Source organism: Panthera tigris, chromosome A3, assembly GCF_018350195.1.
Source record: "Panthera tigris isolate Pti1 chromosome A3, P.tigris_Pti1_mat1.1, whole genome shotgun sequence".
In the NCBI taxonomy this organism is placed as follows: domain Eukaryota; kingdom Metazoa; phylum Chordata; class Mammalia; order Carnivora; family Felidae; genus Panthera; species Panthera tigris.
Window position 1 is genome coordinate 114155743 of NC_056662.1, and position 25684 is coordinate 114181426.

At 55.3% G+C, this 25684-nt stretch overlaps 1 protein-coding gene across 1 annotated transcript; it reads right to left on the reverse strand.

The window, feature by feature from the left end:
- Positions 1-323: 323 nt before the first annotated feature.
- EHD3 (EH domain containing 3) lies at positions 324-25684 on the reverse strand. Its single transcript, XM_007088841.3, has 6 exons — positions 24876-25684; positions 16041-16217; positions 12714-12811; positions 4816-5228; positions 3994-4158; positions 324-928 (listed from the first exon to the last, which is right to left on the reverse strand). The coding sequence occupies exons 1-6, from the start codon at positions 25100-25102 to the stop codon at positions 401-403; spliced, it is 1608 nt and encodes a 535-aa protein (XP_007088903.1). The 5' UTR covers positions 25103-25684; the 3' UTR covers positions 324-400.

The following is a 25684-nucleotide window of genomic DNA, read 5'->3' on the forward strand; positions in this document are numbered from 1 at the left end:
GTGACAAGCATTTTCCATCTGTTCTGAGCCCAGGGAATCTGGAGGTGGATGGGCCACCCGCGGACAGGTGAACTGCCTCTGCGGGTGGTGGGAGATGGGAGGGAAAGAGGGATGGAGACCTGGGCTTGAACCTGGGGCCCTGGGAGCACTCCTGTGCTTCTACCAACGCTGAGAACTTGGAGATGTGTCCAAAGACCAGCCTGGAAGCCTGGGGCTCCCTGTCCCCTCTCATCTGCAGTGTACTTCTCAAGATCTGTGTGTGTATCTGTGTGTGTGTGTGTGTGTGTGTGTGTGTGTGTGTGTGTGTGTGTGCGCGCGCGCGCGCGCGCGCGCACACACACATCTCATTCTCCCCCGTCCCCTCTAACACCTGCCTGCTCTGAACCTCCTCCTCTGTCCATCACTCAGCAACTTTCCTCTTGGATGGAGGCAGCAGGTGGGCGGGCAGCTCGTTGGGCAGCTCGTGCCCCTCCAGCTTGACCTTGATCAGGTGGTTGGCCAGTGCAAACTCCTCGTCATCCAGCATGCCGTCCTTGTCAATGTCAGCCAGCTTCCAGATCTTGCCCAGCACGCTGTTGGGCAGCTTGGAACGCACCATCTCCTTCTTGGCATTGGCCCCTGTGATCTTGCCATCCACCGGTGACAGGGTGTAGAAGATCTCGTCGTACATGGGCTTGTCCCTGGCCACCACCCACTCAGCGTCATCGATGCCCTCCCCAGCCCCCTCCCCATAGCCATGCCCGAAGGGGCCGTGCAGGGTGCCCTCGAACGCCCCGCCCTTCACCATCTGCACAGGCCGCTGTGTCTCCTCCTGCCGCACCAGCACCATGAGCTGGGCGATGTCGTGGGCCAACATATCATCCACCACCTCCAGCAGCTTGCTTTTCAGTGGCTGGAATTTGCTAAAGTCCTGGGCCTGCAGCTGGTCCTGGGAAGAGGAAGAGAAAAGAAGGTGAGCGTAGGAGGCAAGGGAAGGAGCTATTTCCCCTTGTTGGGGATGCTGCCTTCTGCTAATGCTGGAATGTTCACAGCCCTGGAAGCTAAGCTGATTGCAAAATAATGAAATATTGAAAGATATGAGAGAGGAGAAGAAAAAAAGGCACATTGGCTCTTGGTGGAAGTTTTCAGGAGAGGACAGTCGCAGGGTCTAGGGAAGAAAAGGAAATGGAACAAATATTGGTTTGATCCATTTATCTGGATTCCCTTTAATACGCTGGAAAGCAATTACATCTCTCTTTCAGCTAGTTTTGGCTATTGAAGGATGGTTCCTGAATGCTTTGTCCTCTGAGACCGAGGCGTATGTGTCTCTGTGCTCTAACCATGGTGGTAATACTGGGGAGCACTGCAAATGCCTCACTGCGTGATCTCATTCGCTCTTCCGGGGCCTTTCTGAGGGAGGGGAATCACATTCTATCCCCATTAAGGGAAGGAAAGACGGAGGCACAGGCAACTGAAAACAAATCCTAATAGAAGCCAAGGCTCATCTCCAAACCAGTGATTCTTTCTCAGGCTGCTCATCGGAATTAGCTGGAGAGTTTTCAGATACCCGCGTCTCCCCTGAGGGTTCTGACACAGTAGACACAGGCGGGCAGATTCTGTAAAAGCCCGCCTTCCTGCCTTCCCGTGACACCCACACCACATGGTGGAAGAAATATGTTCCACTTGGCGCATCTCTGCGATTTTGAGGCGTCTGAGTCGAGAACACACGGCTGCTCCTTGGTCTTTTCAGTGACAAGGTGAGAGCTTTCTGCTCCGGCCGTTGGCTCTGACCACAACAATCTCAGGACACTGGGCAGAGGCCAGTGCACAGAAATCTCAGGGACAAGCACATCGAGTTCCCGGCAGAAAAATTCAGAAAACACCCATGGCGACATTTTAAGAGCGAGTGTCAGCTTGTGCGTTTCTCACCTCCCCTCTAAGGCAGGGCCAAGCCTAGGAGGCAGGTGGGGGCCGGTGGGGGTGTGCAGGGCAGAAGCAGACTAGCCCAAGGTCCCTGGCATCTCTCTCAGCCTGTCCACGTCGAGGTGTGTTTGGTGGGCTCCCAAACGGGCAACCTAATATCTTCCAGGGGGCACAGTGGGTGCTCCCATCACCCCACATCGATGGCCCACCAGGACGGCCATTTACATGGTTGGTTCAGGGCACCGGACAACAGATCCTAACGTGTGATTGGCAAACAGATGATAAGGTGAAATCTGTATGCGGCAAAAGGATTCCTCACATTAAAAATGGGGTCGTGTGGTCCCTTTCAAATGCTGTCTTCCTAAATGTTTGCTTCTAGAGCACAACATTCTTTTCTAATTTTAATTTTTTTATTTTAGAGAGAGAGAGTGCACACGCGCACATGAGCAGGGGAGAGGGACAGAGGGAGAGACAATCTCAAGCAGGCTCCATGCCCCCAGCATGGAGCCCCATGCAGGGCTCAATCCCACGACTCTGGGATCATGGCCTGAGCCGAAATCAAGAGTAGGACGCTCAACCAACTGAGCCACCCGGGGGGGCCCCCAGATCGTTACATTCTTAACAGAAAGAGAAGCTGAAAGTTGAAGTATTCCAAGCCACAGCTGAGTGACAAACCTGAGTTATGTTAAAGTAATTCTGAAATTAGTAACTGGCTCGTGGTAGGTGGTTCCAGGAATGAATGGATACATGAATGCATGCACTATTTGAATGTCTATTTTTTTCTCTTCCTTTTAGCACATAGGAAACTAAAAATGCCTGTTTGGGACCGTACTGATGTTCTGAACCTCCAGTCTTAAACTGAGAAATGAGTTCCCAAGCCAAAGATCAAAATCAGCAACGAGAGCAAAAACAATTATTACAACTACATGTGCTGCTATTCTTAAAAAAAATTTCCTAATTCTCAGAAACCTTTTATTTATTTTTTTAATGTTTATTTCTGAGACAGAGACAGAGCATGAATGGGGAAGGGGCAGAGAGAGAGAGGGGGACACAGAATCCGAAGCAGGCTCCAGGCTCTGAGCTGTCAGCATAGACCCCGACTCGGGGCTCAAACTCACAGACCACGAGATGATCACCTGAGCCGAAGTCGGACGCTCAACTGACTGATCCACCCAGGTGCCCCAGAGAAAGCTTATATTTTTAAATAATTACAGAACCATGAGATGCTGCAAAAATTGTACAGAGAAGTAGGTCCCCATGTTCACCACTCAGCTTCCCTCAGTGGTGACATCTTACCTAACTCGAGGCTGCGTTTTAAGAGCCAGGCCCTGGCTAAGTACCTTGCAAATGTTATCTCACTGATGATGCTCATAGCGTACATCTAAGGTGGGTGCATCGGAGCCTGAGGTTACAGATGAACAGTCAGAGGCTCAGAGAGGATCCAGTTAGCATTGGTGTGGTGGCTTCTCACTTGGACTGTGGGGATAGATTCTGGCTTTTCTACCAGCAGCCTGTGTGAACAGCACACTCAGAAAACTGCCAGCCATTAATTACACAGGTCAATTAGCTTTGTAGACCTCAGTTGGCTCCTCTGTAAAAGGAGGAAGAAGAATGCCTCCCTCAGAGGACCGCTTTGGGGACTAACGTGAGAAACCAGGTGTGATGGTGCTAGGCCAAGATAGGAACCCACGGTGTACCCCAAAGAGAGCAGGCTTCAGTGCAGACTTCTGCTTCTTCATGGCTTGTGTCCCAAACTGCTCCCAAGTGGGAGCTCAGAGGTAAACTTAGGCACTCGAGGGCCTGGAGACCCTGTGTCAGGTGACATTCCATATCACGTGGCATGGCAGGGATTCCAAGCTTGTGGTGGCCGTGACTGGGGGAGGTCTAAACTGGAGGTATCGGGTCCCAAGCATCATGATACCCCAGCCTCCCTGGGAGCAGTGGGGCTCTGTGTTCTCCCCAGACCCAGGTAGGACACCTGCTGGGCCAGCGGTGGTCCAGCATGGAGGGCAGACCTGGGGCCATCTCCTTGCCTTCTGATTCTGGGCAATCGGACTGTCCCTTGTCCTGGAGCCCCAGACCCCTAGTTACCTGCATCCTTTTCAGGTTGGGAAAGTCCCCAGGTGAGATCTGGTGCTCACGCTCGATCCGGCCGTAAATCTCAGCCAGGTTGTTCACCAGCTCCTTCTTCTTATTATCCTTTCCGAATACCGACGGCATCTCCTTCTTCAGGGAGCTGATGATGTAGGCATGAACCTGAGAACCAGGAGAAGAGAGAAATCTTCCGATCAAGACCCTTGGTCCATTTCTTCCCTCCAGGGTGGCTCTGGCCCCCTCTCTTCCCATAAATCCCTCCTCCTGCTGCTACCTCTGCAATCATTTCCATCTCACCCCCTTGCTCTCTCATCGCTCGCAGCTCTGAGCTGTTTTCCTAGATCACGTGGGAAAGGTGAGACTATGGGGGGAGGTTAAGGTCAAGGCAGTTCTAGGGATGGTAATTACTGGTGATGATGTTGAGGACGAGGAAGCCAGCAACAGCTAACGTTTCCTGAGCACCTCTGACGATGCCAGGCACTGTGATGGGGGCTGTTACATTCCTTGTCTTACTTCACCCTCCCACCCCTTCATTTTACAGACATCGAAAGAGGCACAGGGAGACTAAGGACCTTGCCAGGTTGGGATCACATTTCATAAACTCCAATCTGGCCACCTGACGCCAGGGCCTGTGACCAGAACCACCACACTATCCTGCCCCAAGCTACTGGGGGGGCTCAGCTGGTGCCCATGATGCAGGAGCTAGAGGACACCGACCACCCCCCTGGCCCGCCCCAGCAGGCGATAGCTCAGGGTTGCAGGCGGCAGCCCCTGACCGACCCACCCCGAACCTCCCCGTCTTCCGGGGGACAGCCTCACCTTGGCCAGCCTGGCTCTCTTGATGAGGTCGTTGAGCTTGCGCAGGGCAGCATTTCGCGGCAGACTCTGAATATCTCGGAACAGGTCCTGCTCCTCCGCCTCGAAGAGCTTCCGGTTGTCGGGGATGAGAAGGGGGTGGGACCAAAAGGAGCCGATGTAGACCCGGATCACCTCCGGGGTGTTCACAATCTTCCCCAGGGACCACATGAGGGCTCCGTACACCCGCATCAGCTGCTGCGTCTCGATCTGGTCTGCCTTGTTCAGCACCACGCGCATCTTGTCCTCGTGGTTCTTGAGGGCCTTGATGACCTCTGAGAACTCGTCAGAGATGTCCAGCTTGTGGGCGTCAAAGAGCAGGATGATGCGGTCCACCCGCTCGGCAAACCACTCGAGGACGGCCGCGAAGTCGTACCCTGCGGCAGAGGGGCGGTCAGGAGGGGGGGCCTCCGTGGCACAGGGAGGGGCCTGGGGACAGGAAGCCAGGCACCGGACACAGAGTCTAGGGAGTCATGCCTGGGTTCCAGCCCCTCCCTCCCCCCCACACGTCCACTCTTTGGCCTTGAACATGTTAGTGTTCCTGAGTGTTCTCTCACCCATAGATGGACATACTAATAGCACCTGACTAATGGAATTATAAGGACTAAATACACTCCGAGCCCAGCACATAGTTATTAGTAACATCATTATTCCCATTTAGTCTTCTCGTTCAGGCAAAGAGGCTCTTTCAGCGACAGGGCTCAAGAAAGTGCTTCGGGGGTGGGCTCTGCCCAGCAACCAGGCAGGGGTGTGGTCAGTGCCACGGAGATACGGGGGCACAGTGACTCAGCCAAGACCACCTTGCTGGTAGGCAGCCGCTGGGGCACAGAACCCAGCTCTCCAACCCCAAGTTCAGCGCTTGCTCTGGCGGGCAAGACGTTCACTTCATGGCCCCATTTCACCCCCGCAGCATCCTTTGAGATACGCAGGATGAGGAGACTCACCCCGGCTTTTCAGAGGAGGAAACAGGTTCAGAGATGAGGTGACAGTCAAACGGCCCCTAAACGGTGGGGCCAGGGCTGGACCACACCACCTGGGCCCTGGGCTCCCCACACATGCGGAGGGCAGCTGTCTTGCACGTGGCCACCTCCCTGCCTCTCCACCCTTTCTCCTTCCCTCCCCAGGGCCCAGGCCCACCTAGTAGCTCCCACAGAGTCCAAGAGGCCTGTGCATTCCTGCTCCAGGCAAGCCTGCAGGCTGCACCCACTCTCCTGCTCTCTGGAGCCTGGAACCGGCAAGCCTGCCCCCCTTGGTGGCTGGGGAGGGCAGCAGGGATCATTCCCAACTGTGGCTGTGGCGTGCAGGCCTCGGGCAGGGCAGCCCAGAGAGCATGCTGCAGCTCCTTGTAAACAAATCCCAGAGCGGCCACTCCCAGTCGGCTGGGCAGCTAGAGCCCAGCACTTAGTCGACAAGGAAGCAGAGGCTCAGAGAGTGTGCAAGGCCCCCAAGGGAGGGGTGGAAGCAGGGTCATGTCTCCCCCCCCCAATCAGGCCCTCTGGTCACCCCTCCATGGACTCAGGAAAGCAAAGGGGCTGAAGAAGCTGTAAAGAAAAGAGGCTCCCGCCTCTCCCACCTCTCACCAATCCCTGATGGCACCAGCCATTCAAGGGGTGGGGGGGGGAGCACGGCAAAGGCTTGGGGGGAAGTAAGGGCAAGGCTGACCAGCCCCCACTTCGGGGTGGGGAGGGACAGTAGTAGCTCAGTGTGGCCAGAAGATGACGGCCCCTGCCCATTCCCGTCAGCCCAGTGTTCTCGAGGTAGGATGTGCTCTGAAGGGGTCGCCTGAGTAGCACTGGCCTGGCAAGCTTACTTCTAGTTTCTGTTCAGCCATTAAGGTGCTGTGTGTTCTTGGGCAAAGAGCCTTCGGTCGCTGGTCCCCGGTCTCTCTGCCTGTCAAAGCGGGGAGCTGGACAGGAAGACCTCTGAGCTTCCCTTCTCCCTGCTTCTAAGACCAGAGGGGTGAGGGTGGAGAGCAGGATGGATGAAGGGGAGACACGAGGAAGTCCTTGCCAGACAGGGAGAAAGGAGGCTGGGGGCCTCTGTCTTAAACACCTTGGGGGGCCTGTGTGAAATCTGCTCTTGCTTGAGGACAGGCTTCTGGAAACCTTTTCTGGGATTTCATAAGCACAGAGGCTTCCTATTCATCTTCCCACTTTTGCAAATTCTGCATGCTGTGACGAGTGCTATCAAACTGCAAAGTCCGTAATGCCAGGCGCTTTCTCCCGAGGTTTGGCCACGAGGACCCGAGGACCAGGTGATGAGGGCGTAGGCTTCCTCAGAAGCTCAGCCTCCTGCTCCCAGCTCTTCAGAGCCTAGCAGCCTCCAGGACAGGTAATTGTCTCTGGGATGGGGGGTGGGGGGCGGACAGTTCTTAGGCACATCCAGGAATGGGAGCATCTGAAAGGCACAGATGGACCCATTAAGCAAAAGGCAGGGGACTAGCTCTCTCGTTTATCTTCCGTGTGACCTTAGCAAATCTGAACCTCAGTTTTCTCAGCTGTTAAATGGGGATGATAACACCTGACCAATGAGGGGTCAGTGATAGAGCCACGGCAATAGGATTCAAGAGCACAGGGAGGGCCCGGATCAGTCTGGAGGCTCTGCTCTAATGTCTGGGGTGATAGGTCCCCTTTCCTGCCTGGTCTTGGGAATGGCTCTGAGACCCCCAGCAGGGACTCATGAGCACCTGCAGCAGCTCAAGGGCTTATAAGACACGAACTAGGAGGTGGAGGGAGATTTAAGCCCCGAGAGACTGAGCAGCAAAGCTGGTCTTCTCGGAAACCCTGGGATTACGTGCAGCAAGTCTGGCTCCAGGAGATCTGGTCTGCAGGCATCAGGCCCAGAGACCTCGCAGCCTGCAGCGACCTGGGGCTCTCCCCACTACCCTCCAGGCTCCAGAGGACTGGAGAGAAAGCATTTCTAAGTAATGCCAGGCAGGAGGAAATCAATGAGACAAACACAATAAGCAAGGCAATTCCTTAATCACCCACCGGCTTCCCGCATATTCTGAAGAGCAAAGCAGGGACGCTGACAGGCAGCACATTTCTTTGTATTTTCAACCACACCGTCTCATTTGATCCTCATAACTGTCCACATGCCAGGAGCTACACAGGGCACACACATCTTACAGGAAGGGGAGGGGACAGAGAGGTTAGGGGCTGGCCAAGCTCACACAGGCAGGTTGTGGCGAACTCGGGACTAGACCCCAGACCCTTGACTCGGGTCCACACTCTCTTCCTATGCATAGCCATGTGTGAGGCTGGAGCTCAGAGGTCTGAGCCCTCAAACCAGGCACTTGTGGTGGGTGCATAAAAGGTCCTATCCTGCCTCCCAAAATCCCTTTTGAGATTTAAAGACATTTTAGCAGAAGAGAAATAAAAGGGCATCAATTTTCAAAACGTGGGAAGAGTTCAGATGCCAATGGGGAACAAACACCACACTACATGCCTCCGAGAAGTAACCTTAGAAGTGGCCTGAGAGACTCATCACAGGCCTCTGATGACCATAAGGCTGCCGGCAAGCCCTTGCGACATGCCTCAGGACTCTGCTGCTCTGCCCTGGCTCATGGTGCCCACACAGGAGCATAGATACAGCATGGAGTCTGGGGCCCCACTCCAGTGAGGGTCCAGGGACAGGCCAGGGACGTGAGGTTGCCAGGACCAGCCTGGACCCTCCAAGGTGTCCCTGGGGGGACCGGAGATGAGAGCCAGCCCCATTCTACTCCCCAAGCTCTTCCTGGGCAGGTGATGATAAACCACTCCAAAGCCGCTAGACTGGGTCTAAGGAGACCAGCCTGCGTTGCAGCTTTATAGCCCAGGCTTTTCCCTGCTGTGGCCCTGCTGAGCTCACCCGTAAAGGAAGGGATCCACGGGGAGGAATGTGAGCCCCAGGCCCAAGGGGGTGCTTTTCTAGGGTGGGGCCTGTGGGGATTCTAGCTGACAAGTAGCCAGGAAATGAGGGTCCCAAGTGTGAGGACACTCAGGCTTCCGGAGCCCCTCCCACTTCTGCTGCATTTTGCTTCTTCCCAGTAATGAGCCTGGGGCTGGGCACATCCTGTCACTTCCAGGAACTGCCTCCTCTGCTGCCCATCCCAGGTCATCTTCATCCAGAGACAAGTGCTGGCCCAGGACCTCCTGAGCTCAGATTCCCGGACGTCCTGTTTCCTCTCTCCCCCTCAGACACCCACCCGAGGCCTGGGCGCAGGGGCCATACCCTGAACAAGGGCCACGCTTCTTCCAGCTCTGGCCCAAGGCTGGGTGCTCCCTCCCGTGAAGCCTGAGGCCTGGGGAGCCCTTGGGAGCAGCTCACTTTCCAGAATGGGGCACCCTGGGGCCACCGGGCAAGAGGCGGCTCTGGGCAGATTTGATAATGGTGCCGCTTTTGGCTGGTGAGACACAGCACTGTGCCTGGCATGAAGCTCAGTAAATGGAGCGTGGGCTGGATTGTAGGCTCTACGCGCCTCTCAGCTGGGTGAGCTTGTACAGGGCACGACCCATGGGGCCATGTCCTGTCCTGAGCTGGCTAGAGGAAGGACAGAAACACCAGATCTGTGGTATGGCCAAACCCAGAGCTCTGAGGGCCCCAGGCAAGAAGCCGCACACAGAACATTTGGTTCTGTGCACACACGGGTGTGTGTGTGTGTGTGTGTGTGTGTGTGTGTGTCTGGGGGGGGGGATAGTGTATATGGAGGGAGTGGTGGGTGCGTGTAGACGTGGGGGTGTATATGTGTGTAGGTATAAACCGGAACTGCCAGGTTCTATGGCGGAGAAAGGATGAGAGAGGTTCTGCATACTGGAAACTTTCCTGACACCTGAGGGTATCTGATGCCCTTTCATTCCTGGTCTCCTTGGAGCGCTGAGGGCAGCACTGCCCGGGCTGGCGATACAGTGCCAGTACCCAGCTCCCAGCTCTGGTTTTTATCACAGGCTGCAGGGAAGGCAGAGGACTGACTGGCTTGTGTAGCCATTCGTGGGCCATCACTTCTAGAGGTCAGTGTGGGGTGGGAGGGGACAGGAAGGCAGGTAAGGAAACCAAGCACCCAATTTGCTGAGGGCAGCCACTGAGGTCCAAAGATGAAAGCAGGCAGGAAAATACAAGAACAGGGAACAAATGGAATGGGACAGGAGCTGAGGAAGGCAGGAGTCCCTAGAAGTAGGCTGCCATATACAGCTGCACAGGCTGTGCACTGCATTCATAAGGGAGGCCATTCATACAGATTACTCATTACTGTATAATGGACAACCCTGGCTGGCAGATAAAGGGGAGAGAAGGGAGCTCACTGTCATCCAGCCCAGAGCTGATGTCTGGGTTTCCATTACCATCTGTAGGCCTCACAAGGTCCTATGATAGGTATCATTATCCCTTGTTACAGAAGTGGACACAGGCTCAGGGGAAAAAATGTGGCCTGTTGAGACCCATACTGGTTCTAAAAACTGGGGCTTTGACCTCCCAGTCCAGTGCCCTTGGAAATCCCAGAGGCTGAAGTCCTCCCCGGGCCTACCTGCCAGGCTGCACTGCCTTACAGGTCTATGTGCCACCTCCCTGCTCCCCAGCCCCCAGGTAGTTCAGATTGAAAAGTCATGGCTCTCCTGAGCCTTCCTTAAGGACACCCAGGCGGCTAGTGTGAAACAGTAAATCCCCTTTAGGCCTAAACTCAGGATGGGCCCAGATGAAACTGGGGCAGGGCGGGGGAAGGGGGGGGTGCTGGTAAGGAGGGAGGGGAGTATTTAGGGAAACAAATAGAAGCCACACGGAGAGCCACCAGAGCCTCCCCTCCACAAGGGTTGGACCCGAGCACCGCAGTGCTCATGAAGGTCCAGAGGAGAGGGTGGGTGAGCCTGTCTTCTCAGGGCCGTGGGCTCTATGTCTCCAAACCAGCTCCGCCTTAGCCCCAGCACCACCCGGAGCCCAGGCTCCCCCACTGACGTCCCACTGATTACATGGCTTGTTCACACAAGGCCCCTCCTTTCTTCTTCGCCCCTCGTCCCAGGTGTCACCTCCTCAGTGAAACAGGAGGGAGGGGCAGGGCATTTTTGCTGGGGCCTCTACCTACCCCTGCTCCCACCTACTCCAGACTGAGGTCCTGACAGCAGGCTCTGTCTTTCCTGCAGGACAGACCGGGGTCCAGAGGCCCTGGAGCAGGCTGCTGACCTGAGGGCCTCTCCCGCCATCTTCCCTGTCTACCCTCTGTCAGGCTGGCTGTACCCACCCACACGGCCATGGGGGACACCCCCCCTCCCAACGCCCAGGGCTGAGCTGGGTCCTGCCACCCCAGAGAGCGACCTGCTCCCTGCAGAGAGGAAGCCGGGCCAGCTGGCAGGAATGCTCAGGGAGGCCCAGCTCTGAAACTATGGGCCTGTACCCAGGCCAGCACCAGTGGCACTTGGGCCCCCTTAGTACAGACCTGGGGGCACTGGCTTGTTGCCAGCGAGGCAGTGGGCTCTCCTCCTGGGGGGCCCGGGGCTAAGTGGGTGCCGGCGCCTACAGGCCATGCCCTTGGAGGAGGGGTTTTCTGGGCCCCACCATGGTGGCACAGACATGCTGCAGGACAGACCTTGGCGGGCTGCAGAGCACAGGGGCCAAGGCACATGCGGGAGGGAAGCAGACAGTCACCTAAGGCCACTGCCCAGAGAACCTCTCTGCCAGTCTCAAGACTTCCCTTCCCGGAGGCTGACTTCTGAGTGCGGACTTGGCTCCAGCCCAGCTCCTGGCTCCAGTACTGGGGTGGGAGTGGCTTGGCATGGCTCGCCAGAGACACAGCCCAGAAAGGGCAGGGGGGCTACCCAGGGCACACAGCAGGAGGTGGTGGGAGAGGCTGGGGTGGGGCTCCAGGGGCAGACTTTTAGTTTTGTACAGCATCGTCTAGCATTTTACAGCTAGAAAAAAACCAGTGATGATGATGATGATGATGTTTATTCATGTTTACTGGGCACTTGCTACGTGCCGGGCAGAGGGCTTTTTGTACCTATATTATTTCTTTTAATCCTCAAACAAGCCTATAAGTAGAGAGAACAATTTCCCCCTATCTTACAGAGGCGTAACTGAAGAACCCTGCCCGAGCTCACGCAGCTAGGACGCAGCAAGGCAGGCTCAGCACTCTGGCCGTCGGGCACCGAGGTTCCATCCGCTAACTGCCATGCCTGGGGACCTCCCTTAGTGAGCAGTTACCCCATATCTGTCTGGAGTTTTCAAAGTGCTGTTACATACCAGCTCCCCACTCTTAGGCCCAGAGCACGCTCGCCTCCCCACGTCACTGGATGAAGTTCTCTGCAGGCATATGCCTTCCCTGCAGATCTCCCCAGGCCAGGGACGACAGGACCTTCAGAAGCAAACCAGGTCTGGCCTGGGGGTAGTGCCTCTTGGGGAACGAATCAACCCGATGAAGTAAATAAGGCAGATAATTGCTGTGTCCTTTTACAGAGGAGAAGACAGAGGCCGGCTGTCGCCTGAGCCACAGTGGACCCAAACTGTCCCCTGGCCCCTGCCTAGGACTGTCCCCACAGCACACCAGGTGGTGTCAGCTTATCAAGGTAGGACAGGGTCCTGGGGGTCTAGCTCATATATATATGTATATATATATTTAATGTTTATTCATTTTTGAGAGAGAGTGCACGCAGGGGAGGGGCAGAGAGAGGGAGACCCAGAATCTAAAGCAGGTTCCAGGCTCTGAACTGTCAGCATAGAGCCCAATGCGGGGCTTGAACCCACGAACTGTGAGATCACGTCCTAAGCCGAAGTCGGAGGCTTAACTGACTGAGCCACCCAGGCGCCCCGGGGTCTAGCTCATAGTACAGAAGCAAGAGAACATACCGGAAAGAACACAGCACAGAACCAGAGTCCATCCTCGCAGGTGCGTCACTTACCTCGGCTGATCCTCTGTTTCTCCCCGGAGAGGATCCCTGGGGTGTCGATGACGCTGATGCTCTCCAGCACCGGGTTGGGCAGCTGGGCACACACAAACCTGCGCAGGGCGAAAGCAAACCCGCACTGTCCTGTCACCGGCTCCCGCACACCCTCACACGTGCAGACGCACGCCAGCCTTCCCAGCCCTGGGGGGCGGACGTCCAGAAGCCTGGCTGCCTTCTGACGCCGACCCCCAGGCTCCAATCCAGACTCAGCCTTAGCACCAGGCCTGGGACCTGCACTTTGAGGAAGCTCCCTGGCTGATCCTGAGGCAGCCGTGGTCCTGAATTCGTGCAGCCCTGTTATCAGGGACACTAGGATGTCCAAACCTCAGTTTCTGCCCCCACAGCACACAGTCTGGTGGGGAGAGGAGGCACGTGCATGGGCCACCACAATATGAGGTGGGATGGGACCAGCATGTCGAGGGGGGTCAGGTAAAGGGCTCGGGAAATCCAAGGTGCAGAGATGGCTTCCAGGGACAGCTTCTTGGAGGACGCGGCATGGGAGCTGGCCTTGATGAAGGAGTCCCACCACCCGGGAACATTTATTTGGGCTTCCAAATGCACCGCTATCGAGATAGTAGTCAAGCCTTGTGAAAGGAAATATTTCTAGGGCTACATCCTGAAGTCTCAGAACACCAACTGGTAAACCTAACGTAGGCCCTTCTTCAAGGCCCCTCTCTTACACGCCGTTTTTGGCGGAAGCCAAAAAGGGGTCTTACTATCTCAGGTTCAGCGGGCCTCTGCTGCCCAGCGAGATGGCAGAGAGGCAGGGTAGGTGAGGAGGCTGGAACACGCGGACGGGGGCATTAGGGAGGGCTTCACAAAGGAGGCCAGAGTGGCCAGAGTAGGGCCGAACAGGGAGGCAGGGTTCACATCACGGGGGCCTTGAGAGGTCTGAGTTTTATACTGAGGGCAACAGAAACCCATTTATACTGAGGAACATTTTATGCAACAGAGTGACTCAGTCAGATACGACGGTTGTCAGCAAATCCGGTTCAGTTCGTCAGATCTGTATGGAGTGCTTGCCATCTGTATGGAGTGCCGGGTGCTGGGCTAGATGATGGGCTGGAAGAGAAAATGGCACGGCCCCTGCCCTACCGAAGCCCACGGCTCCTCAGGCTCTATGGCACACCCAAGTATCCTACAAGAAACCCCACATTTTGCTGAAGCTGGCCTGAGCTGGGTTTCTGTCACTTGGTGACCAGGTAGCCATGTGCATGGGGCTGGTTGGGGGCGAGGGCTGTGACTGAACCTTCACCCAAGCTGAGCTCCTGGAGTGAGAAGGGCAGGGGGCTGAGGGTGAGCCCCACTGAGGGGGACACTGGGTCACAGAAGCCAGAGATAAAGGGGACAGAGCCAACAGGGAGGCCGCAGGAGGGCCAGGGAGCTGAGAGGGAACAGTGGCTGAGAGAGACCCATACCAAAGAGAGGCGGGGTGAGGTAATGGTGGGAAGTGTCTGCTGTTCACCATCACTGAGAGGTCATGGTGACCTTCACATGGGCAGCTGTGATGGGGGAAGCCATGCTCCCCAGGTGGTGGGGGAAAGGAGGAAATGAGGAGGTCTAGTCAAGAAACTTGAAGGTGGTAGGGTCTGCTCCAGGGCTGTCAAGAGGAGATATTTCTACATGGGAGAGGGGGGAGAGGGTGGTGTCGTTGGAAAGAGGGAATCCCTGATGGTGAGGTCCCTGAGGAGCTGGCCCAGAAGCACCTGTGGGGGGGAGAGGAGGTAGACGAGGAGCGGAAGAGAGGACGCAGCTCTCTGCAGACCGGTGGAAGGGGGCGGGGACAGAGGCAGGGGAACACTCCATGGATCCTGGCTTCCACTTTCTCTAGAAGAGGAGGCAAGGCCATCTGCTGAGGGAGAAGGAGGCTACGGGGGTTGGAGCATGTTTGGAACACGACCCCTGGGCAGCACTGAGATGGGAGCCAGACGTCTGTGGTGCAGCCTCCATGGGTGTGGCTGCGGGGAACTGGAGGCGCCTGGAAGGGGGCTTCCTTCTTCCCTCGTGTCCTTCCAATGGACATGGCTGGCAGGTCCCCCTCCAACATCAGTCTAAACACCCGTCCTTTCAGCTCCTGAGTGCTCCGGGAGGAAGGCGCAAACCTCACAGTGCTCGGTCTTCTGCTCCTAGGGCTCCTGCAGCGAGCCATATTCTTCCATTCTTCTCTGCTCACTGGGGTTTCTCCCCCAGTTTTCTCCTGCCTGAGATGTCCTTTTTTCCCCACCCAGACCCTGGAAAGGGCCATTTCACTCATCACTGACCAACCCATGTCAAATGCCAACTTTCCCCCAGAGGCCGTGTCAGTCCTCTTGCCTGGGAGAAGCATATTACTCTTAGCCTATTTTACAGACGGGAAAGGCGAGGCATAGAGAAATTAGGTAATTTGTCTAAGATCCATGGTGCCGTTTTGATAGGATTTGGGCCCAGATTATCTGATGTCAAAGCCCATCATCTCTGCCTTTACTCTAAATACCTCCTATTAAAGAAAGTAGTTCAAATTGTTTAAGTACAATGCACATGCGAGACTGTGGCGTGGCTCTATATGACAAGCGTGATTGGGGGGCAGCCTGCATTCTGGTTACGTAGAATAATAACGGGAATGTTGGGCCAGCCTGCCAAGCATTCCCTACAGCTTTTGCCACTCACATTGACACAATACCCCTGGTGACTGCAGGCTTACCCTTGTCCCAGGGGAGGGGAGGTGACCTGTCCAAGGTCTCGCAGTGAGTTTAGTAAAGAGGCAGTGCTCAAAGTCAGGACTTCCACCATCAGCCCACGGTTCCTTCCACCCAGTAAGAACAACGTCCAGGAATAGAGAGGAACCTTCCTCTACCTCCTTCCAGTTGGATGCAAACCCCTTCCCTAGTACAGTTGACCCTGGAACAATGAGGGTGTTAGGCGCGTCATTTCCCCCACCCTGCTCGGTGGAAAATTCTCATATAAATGGACCCACGCAGTTCAAACCTGTGTGGTCAAGGGTCAGCTATATAGACAAAAGCTGGGAACTACCCAGAATAGCCCTCTCCACTTTCATTGGAGGGAGGTTTAGATTAGCGGGGAGGTGATCTAACTCTGGTACCCTTCCCTGTTCCATGATCAGGAATTAGCCCTATATCCCTAATTTGTAGTGACCGACTCAGTTACACTCCCAGCAAGAAAGGAACAACCAAGAGACACTGGGTATGGAAAAGGCACCGAGCCTCCCAAACCCCTCCTCTTCCTTCCCATACTCCAGGAAGAAAAATAGAGAACACCCAGGACACGTGCTCCCTGAGCACTCACCTGTTCAAGAAGGCATTGCCAAAAGCGTTCAGCTTCCTGAAAGGTTTCTTAGGGTCCACCACCAGGGCATTCCCAGGGATGATCCCCTCCACCTGTCCGTGCATCACGGCAATGAAGGAGTCGGTGGTCGGCTCGGGCCCAATCCGCATGCCTGGGAAATCCTGTTCCAGTAGGTACCTGGCAGAAAGATGCACGGTCGTAAGGCAGGGACTCTGTTCAAGCTGCACGTCTGCCACAGGCAGGTGAGGACGTGAGTCGTGGCAGAGGGGCAGAGGGACCGCGACAACATTCCACAGTAGGGACGCGTTTTCACGGACGGAGAATCCAAAGACCTCTCGTGGAGGAAGTGGGATTTTAGCTGCACTTAAAATATCTAATCTGTCCCCCTGGTCTTTACCTCTTATCCTCTCGGAATCAGTAGTTGGAGGGCGAGGAGATGCAAGATTTGGCTCAGAAACAAGGTGTGGGTTGACACGGATTCCTGCAGGGGGCGCAGTGGATTTTACAGGTGGATGCAGCCAGCTAAGATCCCGGCAGTGAGGCTAGGTAGGAAAGAGACCATCCAGACCGTGCAGGCTTTCCGTAGGTCCATATGCCAGCCATTTAATATGAGACATAAAGACAGCTCCTACATCACCAGTGTGAAGGGACACTGCGCCAGGCCCATCTCCGTGCCGTCTACGAGCGCTGGTCCCACTGTCTAGCGTCACTATGAGGCTGTGGCCTGTACGTACATCTCTTTGCTCTTCTTCAGGCCTAAGCAGTGAGAACCCAAGGCCACCGCCCCTCTCCACAGCCCCTTTTAGAAGTCAAGAGCAAAGGCACACAGCGAGCCAGAGAATGAAGAGAAGGAACACGGGTCCTCAGCCCCGGCGGTGCGTTTGAGCTACTGTGTAGCTGTAGCCAGTGGTGCCCAGGCCCCAGACCGGAGGTCCTGTCCCCCCCGGCTCAGGGGTGGGGCCCGGGCCACCGGACTGTTCTAGGAACTCCCTTGAGGATTCTAATGTGCAGCCCGGGGGGGACATCCTGCTCTAGACAAACCTTCCCATTTCACTGATAAAACCACTGACACCGGCACTCGATAGCATTTCCACCTGCCAGATACTACGCTCATCATTTGGAGGACATCATCTTCGACAGGCTTCACGGTGGCCCTATGGACAGGTACTGAGGAAGCCGAAGCTTCGTAGGGTTATGTGGCTTTCTCCAAGTTAAACAGCCAGTAGTACAGCTGGAATCCAAACCCCTATCAGTCTAACACCAAATGCTTTGCTCTCCGGCCGTCTTCCGCCCTGACAGCAAGCTGATCAAGGCCCCACAGTTTGGGGCAGAGCTGGGACCGGATGCCATGACTCTAGGGCCTGAGCTCTCTGCCCACCTTACACCTCCCCAGAACGGGCCTGGGGCATGGGTCCTGCTCTGCCCAGCAGGCTGGTAGCCGAGGGTTTCCTCTGGCTCGTCGACATCCTCCTTGTGCCTTCGGGAAGTGTTCTGAGCTACTCCTTTACTCTGAGGCACAGGGCGGTTCGAGCCGGGTTGCTACGGGCTCCCTCCCCAAGGAGCCAGCAACGAGCTGCTGCCCAGGAGGCCACCCCCGCCCGCTCTGGAGGGTTTTCCGCCGCCTTGGGAAGCCTCTCATCTCCCTCCCAATAATCCAAGTGTGAAGGCAGGATTCCCTCCCGTCAGAGGACCATTTTGAAAGCTGGCTCCTGGGTTGTGCTAACAATAAATGACAGCAGCTGCACACTTGGACAGTGCATCTGGCTTTCTCAAACACACCTTCTTCGGGGCCTCAGAGGAGAGGTAAGGCATCTTAGCAGCCCAGGGCCAGCGACCGAGTCTCTCTAACTGTGAGGGACATGCCCTTCAGAAGGTACTTGCCCTCTGCGAACCTCATTACCTCGCTCCATAACCTGAGAGATTATAGTTCTGGTTTATGAAGCACCTGCCATATGCTAGGAGATGTTCTAGACTTTCCGTGCCTTATCCCACTTCATCTTCCCATCTCTGATGTGAGCACCATGGTCCTTACCATCAAATGGGCCTAATAAGAAAGCCTACCTCATAGTGTTGCATTAGATACAGACGCCAAGCACTTAAACAAGCACCTGGCACCAAGATTACCACTCATTGTAAAAAAGGAGGAGACATGGTCACACAATGTGCCCCAGGATATGCAGTCAGTAAACAGCAGAGCCAGGATTTGAACCTGGCACGTGGGCTTAAGAATTCATGCTCCTAACCACTACATTCACTGTTTCTGTTCCTGCCTAAGGTCCCTCGACCAGGAAGTGCAAAAGGGCTGAGCCCCCCTAGGGGACCAGAAGGAGGCGTGGAACAAGAGGACCCCAAGGGGGAATGATCTGGCAGGAGGCTGGCCAGGGGCCAGGCTTTGGTGCTCATAAACCCAGGAACGTACTCTTCTCCTGAACACCCACCGCTGGGGTTCACCACCCAGTCTCCATGAGTGGGATGTGGCACACAGAAGTGGCTGCTATCGGGGACCAGAGCAGGGCCAGGGCCACTGGCTCTACAAGGCCATTCTCGGAACCTGAAGCTGCTTCATGAGAGTCAAGGCTGTGCCCGGGAAACCCCACCCATTCTTGCCTGTGCTGGGAAGGGGACACCTGTGTGGGCCTGGGTCCCGCAGGGAGTATGGCAAGTGTGAATTCTGAGGCTGGAGGAGGGTGCCAGATGTCACCAAAGGCCTCAGGGACAGCCGAAATAGAGACAGATGGAAAGAAACATTTCTGAGGCAGCCTCAAGAATGCCCAGCCTGAAGAGGGCCAAATGCAGTGATGAAGTATCTTCCTGACACAGGCACCTCAGATTCCAGCCCCGAGAGAGACGTGGTGTACCAGCAGATGAACAAAGGGTGACGCTTCCCAGCATCACAGAGGCCACTTTCCAGGATGTTCCAGAGCCGCAGCCTCAGGCAGCCAAGCGAGGGCCTGGAGGCTGGGCCCGCTGTCCTGGCGTCTCGGCTAAACCCACATGACCTCCAATTTGCTGACCACACACGGGTCTGGAGAAACACAGAATCCCATGAAGCCACCAGCAAGTCCAGGGACACAGTCGGGCCAGGCAGAGAACCCAGGGCTTGGTAAATTCTCAGGGACATCTGCGTATGGCTTGCAGCAGCGAGCGCCCCCTTAACAAAGCCACCACTGTGTCCAGAAAGGAAAACCTATTGAGAGAGCTCATCACTGCTTCTCTATGGGGAGTGATACAGATCGCCTCTGTTGCCAGGCAAAAAACGTTCCCACAGTAGTGTAAGAAAAGAAAAGTGAATTCAAGCCTGGGTGGGAATGGCTGAGATGGGGACACACAAGAATCAAGAGGGCCAGGCTGGCGGGGTACCCGCTGTGGGGTAGGTATTGTTCTGGGACCTTTACCCAAATGACTCCACTTAATTGGTCCCAGACGCACTATGGGATGGCAGCATTATTTCAGTTCCACAGTTGAGCAAATTGAGGTAGAGGTTGCTCAACTTTGGGGCCAAAGAACACTACTGAGAGGCCCTAAGAGCTGAAAAGATTTGGGTAGCCCTCCTCCCCCCAGCCATCCCATGCAAAAAGAATAAATACTAAACCACAATATAGGTGTAAGGAAGTCCCAGGAAATTCTGATTTTTCCCAGGAGGATGAGTTTTCTTCATGTTTTTTTTAAAGCAAATTATTTTCTAACACTTTCCTCATTTGTTTGTGTCCTGCTTGGCTGGCAATCTAAGCATGTGGCCTGCTTTACTGGTGACCTAAGCCCCCAGGGTAAAGGCATGGGGCCAAGAATCTTAACCCGGTCTGCCTCTGGACTATCCATGTCTGCAACAGCGGGGGCCAGACCTCAGGCTGCAGCTCTTACTTTACAGACCTTTAGACTCGAAAGGCACATGTCACTTTCTGCTCTGTGTTCTAGGTATCTGTGTTGTACATCTGTATCTTTGGTCTCAGTCTCGGGGTCTGAGCTTTTGAATGGGGTCAAAACAGTAATACTTGCCCTATTGGGTAATACTGGCCTCAGGAGGTTTTAGGGACACCGGAAAGCACCCCATAATCACAAAGTGAGGTAGTGGATGGTTGACCCTCGATGGCCGTGTTGAGGGCTGAGTCGGCTCTGTGCTCCACGGAGCAGCCACCCCTGTCCCCGCCACACAGCAGCCTCTGCCATGGGACAAAGCAGCCCCAGCACAGAGGAGACTCGTGGCTGGGCTTTCGAGCCTCCCATTAGCCTCCCCTTGCCTCTGTCCACCCTGCCACAGGCTGACCCACCCAGTCCACGACTAATCCAGCACTGCCCACAGGATCCCCTTGCCACCCCTCCTCCAGCCCTTGGAGGTAGAGGCAAGATCCTCACCTCCAAAAGGGCTTCCCCCACCCTCCTGAGGGCCGGTCTCTAGGCCTCTGCATATAGAATCAGCTTGAAAGGGGAGAGCAAATGAGAAAGCCCTAAGCACAATGCTTGGAACATAACTGGCATAATATTGGTTCTTTCCCTTCCTAACTGGAGAGTAGTACTACGAGGTGTTCGTTGCGATTCACATGTTAGAGGTGAGGAGACTGAGGTTTGGACAGGTTAGGCCTTCCTGACAAGGCCTCTTAGCTAGGACTATTGGAGCCTGGATTCTGCTGAGCCGGACTCTGCTCTTTCCATGGCCTCACTCCATTGTCAATGGGAATGGATGGAGGCCTTTCTCCAGAGGTCCCCTCCTGCCGGTGAAAGCTTCTCTTGATGACCTCCAGACACCTGACTTTCAAGGCAGATCTTAAGCCAGACCTGAGGCAGGTGGCCTAGGGCTGTCTACTCCCTTGAGTAACACTCAGGCCTTATAAGAGGTGGGCAGATTTCCACTCTGCCCCACTGAGGGACCAGCAGACCAGAGCCCTGATGGGAAAAGATGTCCCCTGACCTCAGCGGGAGGATAGGAGTGAGGTGTGGCAGGCACTGTGGCTGGTAGGATAGACCTTGCAGAGGTCACTGGGTCTACGTGGAATGGTGGCCCCTGTCTCTAGCCGTTTGGCTTTCTGGAGGATCATCTTTCTCGTGGTGGTGATGCTATAAAGCTGGGGATGAGGCCTGGGCAGGGGGGATGCCAGGGCTGTGAGGAGAGATGGTGCAACACAGCCAGATGCTGAGTCACCTTTGTGGAAGGATGCAGAGAGCCCCCTGAAGAAGTGGGGGAGTCCAAAGCGCCCACTGAGTAGCCCCCCACCTCACCCCTGCAGCCCCACCACGCGCTCATACTTCAGAGTCTGAGTCTCGTTGTAGAAGGGCCGCGGGATCCTCAGGACCAGCCCAGACCTCCCTGTGCAGACCCAGGCAGCTTAGCTCTGCCAGCCTCAGGCCCCACACTTGATCCCATAGTCCTCTCCTTCAGCTCCGCGGCCGCCCAGCCAGGCCTCCCTTCTAGCCCACCAGAGCACCGGGGTCTTCCTCAGCCCCCGGGGCGGCCCCAGATGCAGCTCCGGGACTGGGGGCGCCAAGTGTGCAAGGGAGCAAGGGTTGGAGGCTGCCAGGGCCAGTCAGAGGAAGAGCGAAGGGAGGGGATCAGCAGAAGCAAGAGGAAGGCTGCCAGAGCCAGAGGGACACAGGGCTACTGTATCGAAAGAGGCAGCCTGTGTGGAGGGAGCAGCCGCTAGGCCAATTGATTGTTTATTTTGTGAGTCGGGGTTGCCGGGCCTTAGGCCAGGGAAGTTATTTCAGGCAGAGAGCATAGCACATTAATTAGTTATTAGAAGAATGTCCTTTTCTGCACGTTCTTCCTGAGATGAGAAATAGACCCTGTGGCACGTACATATAAATGAAAGTGGATGGACGCTCAGGAGGCAAAAGGCCAAGGGCCAGGGAATGAAGAGGCAGGTCTGTTTCCGAGGGAAACATCCCTCACAGGTCCAGGCCTGGCCGGAGCCTGTGAATCACGGTGCTTCAGGCAAGAGGCAGAGGGAGGGAGCACCGCCTTAGCTACTCCAAGTGGAGCCTTCTTTGCTCTGGGGAAGGGGTGTGGTCTCACCTTACCCTCTTGGAAGGCAACTCAGAAATAGGATTCTTAACACCAAAATTAAACATAAAAAAATTAAAAACAAAGCAAAACTGCACAACCCTTGGCCTAGTGATTTCACTTCTGGGACTCCCTGAGAAAACAGTGCAACGTGTGGAAAAATATTACGTGTAGAGCGAGTCGACAATAGCAAAAAATTAGAGACAACCTAAAACATGCAAAAGGAGCGGACAGGCTAATGAATAATTTGCATATACATATAGTGAAATATCATGCGGCTCTTAAAAATATTGCTTACAAAGACTTTTGAATTTCCATAAAAAATGCTCCTCCAAGTGAAATAAATTAGCATATAGAATTACATTATGGCATGAGCTCAACGGTGTTATAAAATAGCTAAAAATACTAGAAGGATAGATATATACATATGATATTTAAAATGGTCTCTCCTGAGTCATGGGATTATGGGTGATTTTTTTTTTCTCCTTCCTCAAATTTATTCTTGTCTCCATTTTCCAATGGGGGAAAAATAGCTGTTCAGTGGATTTAATGAAAAGGAAGGAAAAGATATAATTTGGTTTTGGAGGGATTCCCTATGCTGTAAGCCTTGCTACTCTGCTGGTGGGCTCGCCCTCAAGGCGGGTGGCTTTGACTGCAGGAGCTAAATTCATTTACTACAGGATCCAGGAGGGAGAACTTTTGTACTTGGGGGATAAGAAAACGAGGGAACTGCCTCCCCCCACCCCCCTCCAGCCTTCCTGTCTCTCTTAGATAAGGAATAATCCTTGGGCAACTCGACTCTGCCCCTCTCTTAGGCCCAGTTAACAGCCAGCATGACTCAGGCAAAGCCAGGGCAGTGTCTCAGTCAAGAGTCACTTAAACCTGTAGGCTGCTTCAGGATCCTGCCCCCAGGGACACTTGCCTTTTCCCCCTCACTCTCCCCTCCCACTCCGTGAACCTCTACTGGGAGCCTCCCATAGCTGAGACCCCAGGCAAGGCCTCAGGGAGCGAAGGCACAATAGCAAGTTCTGGTGCTACCGAAGGAGAAGCTCTAGATAATAATAACGTACTAAGAGTTATAACCGAGGCGTGTCCAGAGGGCCAAGGAGGGCTGTGCAAGGGCAGGAGTCATCTGTAAATGGGAGGACCGGGCTACAAAGGAAACCTTTGTACAGAACCTAGGTAGCTCTGAAGTGCCTTTGGCAGCAACTAAGGGAAATGGATCAGATCAGGGTTCTTGCCCTGAGATTACATGTAAATTTTTGTATGTGCATTTTTCTACAGACAGGGCCAAAGCTTTTGTCAGAATTTCAAAGGATCTACTGACCTTTTAAAAAGTTGAGAAAGCAATGGATTAGATTCATTGCGAAGAGCCCTCGGGCTCTAACAATGTCAGCTACCCAAAAGCCAGTAGCTGCCCACCCCCTACCTCCCGTACTTCTTTAGAAATCACTCAGCCCCTCAAAGCCGCGGAGCCCAAGGCTGTCCACCCTACAAAGAAAGGCAAGCCCAATCTGGTGTTCTGTTCCGACAGGACATGTTAGCACGGGGCAAGCCCTGCTCCCAGGCTTGTGTATAAGCTTCGTTGTTAGGGAAAATTGGTAGCTAGAAAATTAGGAAGCTGACTGTTAACTTTTCTGCTCTCCTTGCCAAACAAAGCACAGTGCTTTGCATGTTGCAGGTGGCCCAACTATAGTAAGATTTGATTTGAATAGAAACAGGACCCCTGCTTTGAAACCTGCAGGAGATGAGCACCACTGATTTGGGGAGGCCACTGCACCCACTGCCTCGCTAGAGGGCTCTGACTCAACACAGAGGGCCAAGGAGCACCTGCAGCAGTTTGGCAATGGCTGTAAATGAGGCCAAAGAAAACCTCCTGGCCTTGAGAATTGTGTGGACTGAGGACTGGGGAGGAGCCTATCCTGTAAAGATGGGGAAGACTGTCATTACTCCGGTGAGCAATGCACAGAGCTCTCTGAATGCAGGGTGGACAAGCTGACTCCCCGAGGATCCCTCCGGCCCTAGGATTCTGTAACTCAAGGGAATAGATGACTCACCATCAAAGCCACAGGCATTTAGCCAAGCGCGTCCTCCCATGCATCTAGGACCAGCCTTCCAGGTGGGCCTCCTACCCAGTTAACACAGCATGGGACCGTCATTAAGCCCTCGGCCTCGGTCATTTCACCTGCCGAGTCAAGGGGCTGGCTGAGACGATCACCAGTGTCCCTTCCACCTCTAAAAGACTTTAATGTTATTACTAAGCCATTATGATCAAACAAGGGAAAAGAAAAAGGCATTCTGCTTCTGACACTGCTTCTGTCCAGTCTCTGAGAGACAGATGTAGGTCTGCTCAGAGAAGGAAACTGGTAAAAAGGACAAGTGGCACTACCCAGCAAGGGCTCCAGAGTCCCCAGCCCACCTCATCAGTGGCAACTACAAAGCCCCCAGGGGAGTGGCTGAGCCCTCTAAAAGGCAAGGGAGGTGGTCCTCGCCACCGAGGACATGTCCCTAAAAAGTGAGGGTGTGAGACTCCCCCACCAGCAAAAGGTGCTCTTGTGACCAGGAGCTTTCTCACTTGTGCCTCCTGGACCTCAGGTTCATCATCCATAAAATGGGGAGAATAGGGATGACTCTGAACTTCTAACACATCAAACCGACCTCTTGAGTGAAGGGCAGGGAGGCACTAGGTAGGGGAAGGGGCGGGGGCAGCACTGAAATCGTGGGGGTAAAGCTTTGGACACACAAACACCAGAATTTCTTCAGCGCCCTCAGCGGAAGGCTTCCGGTTTTTCCCCAGGCAGGAGGGGTCACCGGGAGGACCTAGGCGTGGGGCGGCTCACCTGATGAAGGTGGTCTTCCCAGTGGAGTACTGGCCCACCAGCAGGACCATAGGCTTGTTGTCGAAATCAGCATCCTCCAGGGCGGGCGAGTGAAACTCATGGAAGCGGTAATGCTCTTCCAGGGGCAGCAGCTTGGTCTTGTAGAGTTTCTTGAGCCCCTCGCTCACCGTCTGGAAGACCTCGGGGTCCTTCCTCCGGCGGTCGTCGGAACCCAGCCAGCTGAACATCGCGGCCGCCGCTCGCCCCCCGCGCTCAGCCCCGCGTCGGGCGCCCTCGGCTCCTGGGAGAAGGGGCCCCGCAGGACCCACCAGCCGCTGCGAGCCGCGCCGCCGTGTCACCCGAGCGCGGGGCTCGGCCGCACCATGGCCGGGAGCGCGGCGCGGGGGTCCCCGGGGCGACGGGAGCGCGCCCTGCCCAAGCTCCTGGAGCCCAGCCCAGCTCCCGCTTCAAGCGGCGACCCAGGAGCAGGGCGGGGGGGGCGGGGGGGGGGGGTGGAGAAGAAATTATCTGCGCCGGGCAGAAGGGCTGCGATCTCGGAAATGAAAGTCAAACCTGCAATTAAACTGCAAGATGCCGGGGTGCGATGCCGGGTCCCCGATCTCCCCCCCACACCGCTTGCGGACCTCCCCTGCCCGGGCCCTGGTGCAGCGAGAGGATGCTTCGGCTCGGCTCCTGCGCGGCCGGCCGGCCCAGGGGAGGAGGAGGAAGCGCTGGCCCGCCCGGGGACAGCTCAGCATCCGCAGCCGCAGCCCGCAGCCCCAGGCGCCGGTTTAAATGCCAGCCGTGCAGGAAGCGGGCTCGCGGAGGAA

Coding starts and splice junctions, on each gene's coding strand:
- EHD3 (XM_007088841.3), bottom strand. CDS start 25,102: ATGTTCAGCTGGCTGGGTTCCGACGACCGCCGGAGGAAGGACCCCGAG. Junction 16,218..24,875: donor GGGAAGACCACCTTCATCAG/GTGAGCCGCCCC, acceptor TCTTTCTGCCAG/GTACCTACTGGAACAGGATT. Junction 5,229..12,713: donor GAAACAGAGGATCAGCCGAG/GTAAGTGACGCA, acceptor CCTCTGCCGCAG/GGTACGACTTCGCGGCCGTC.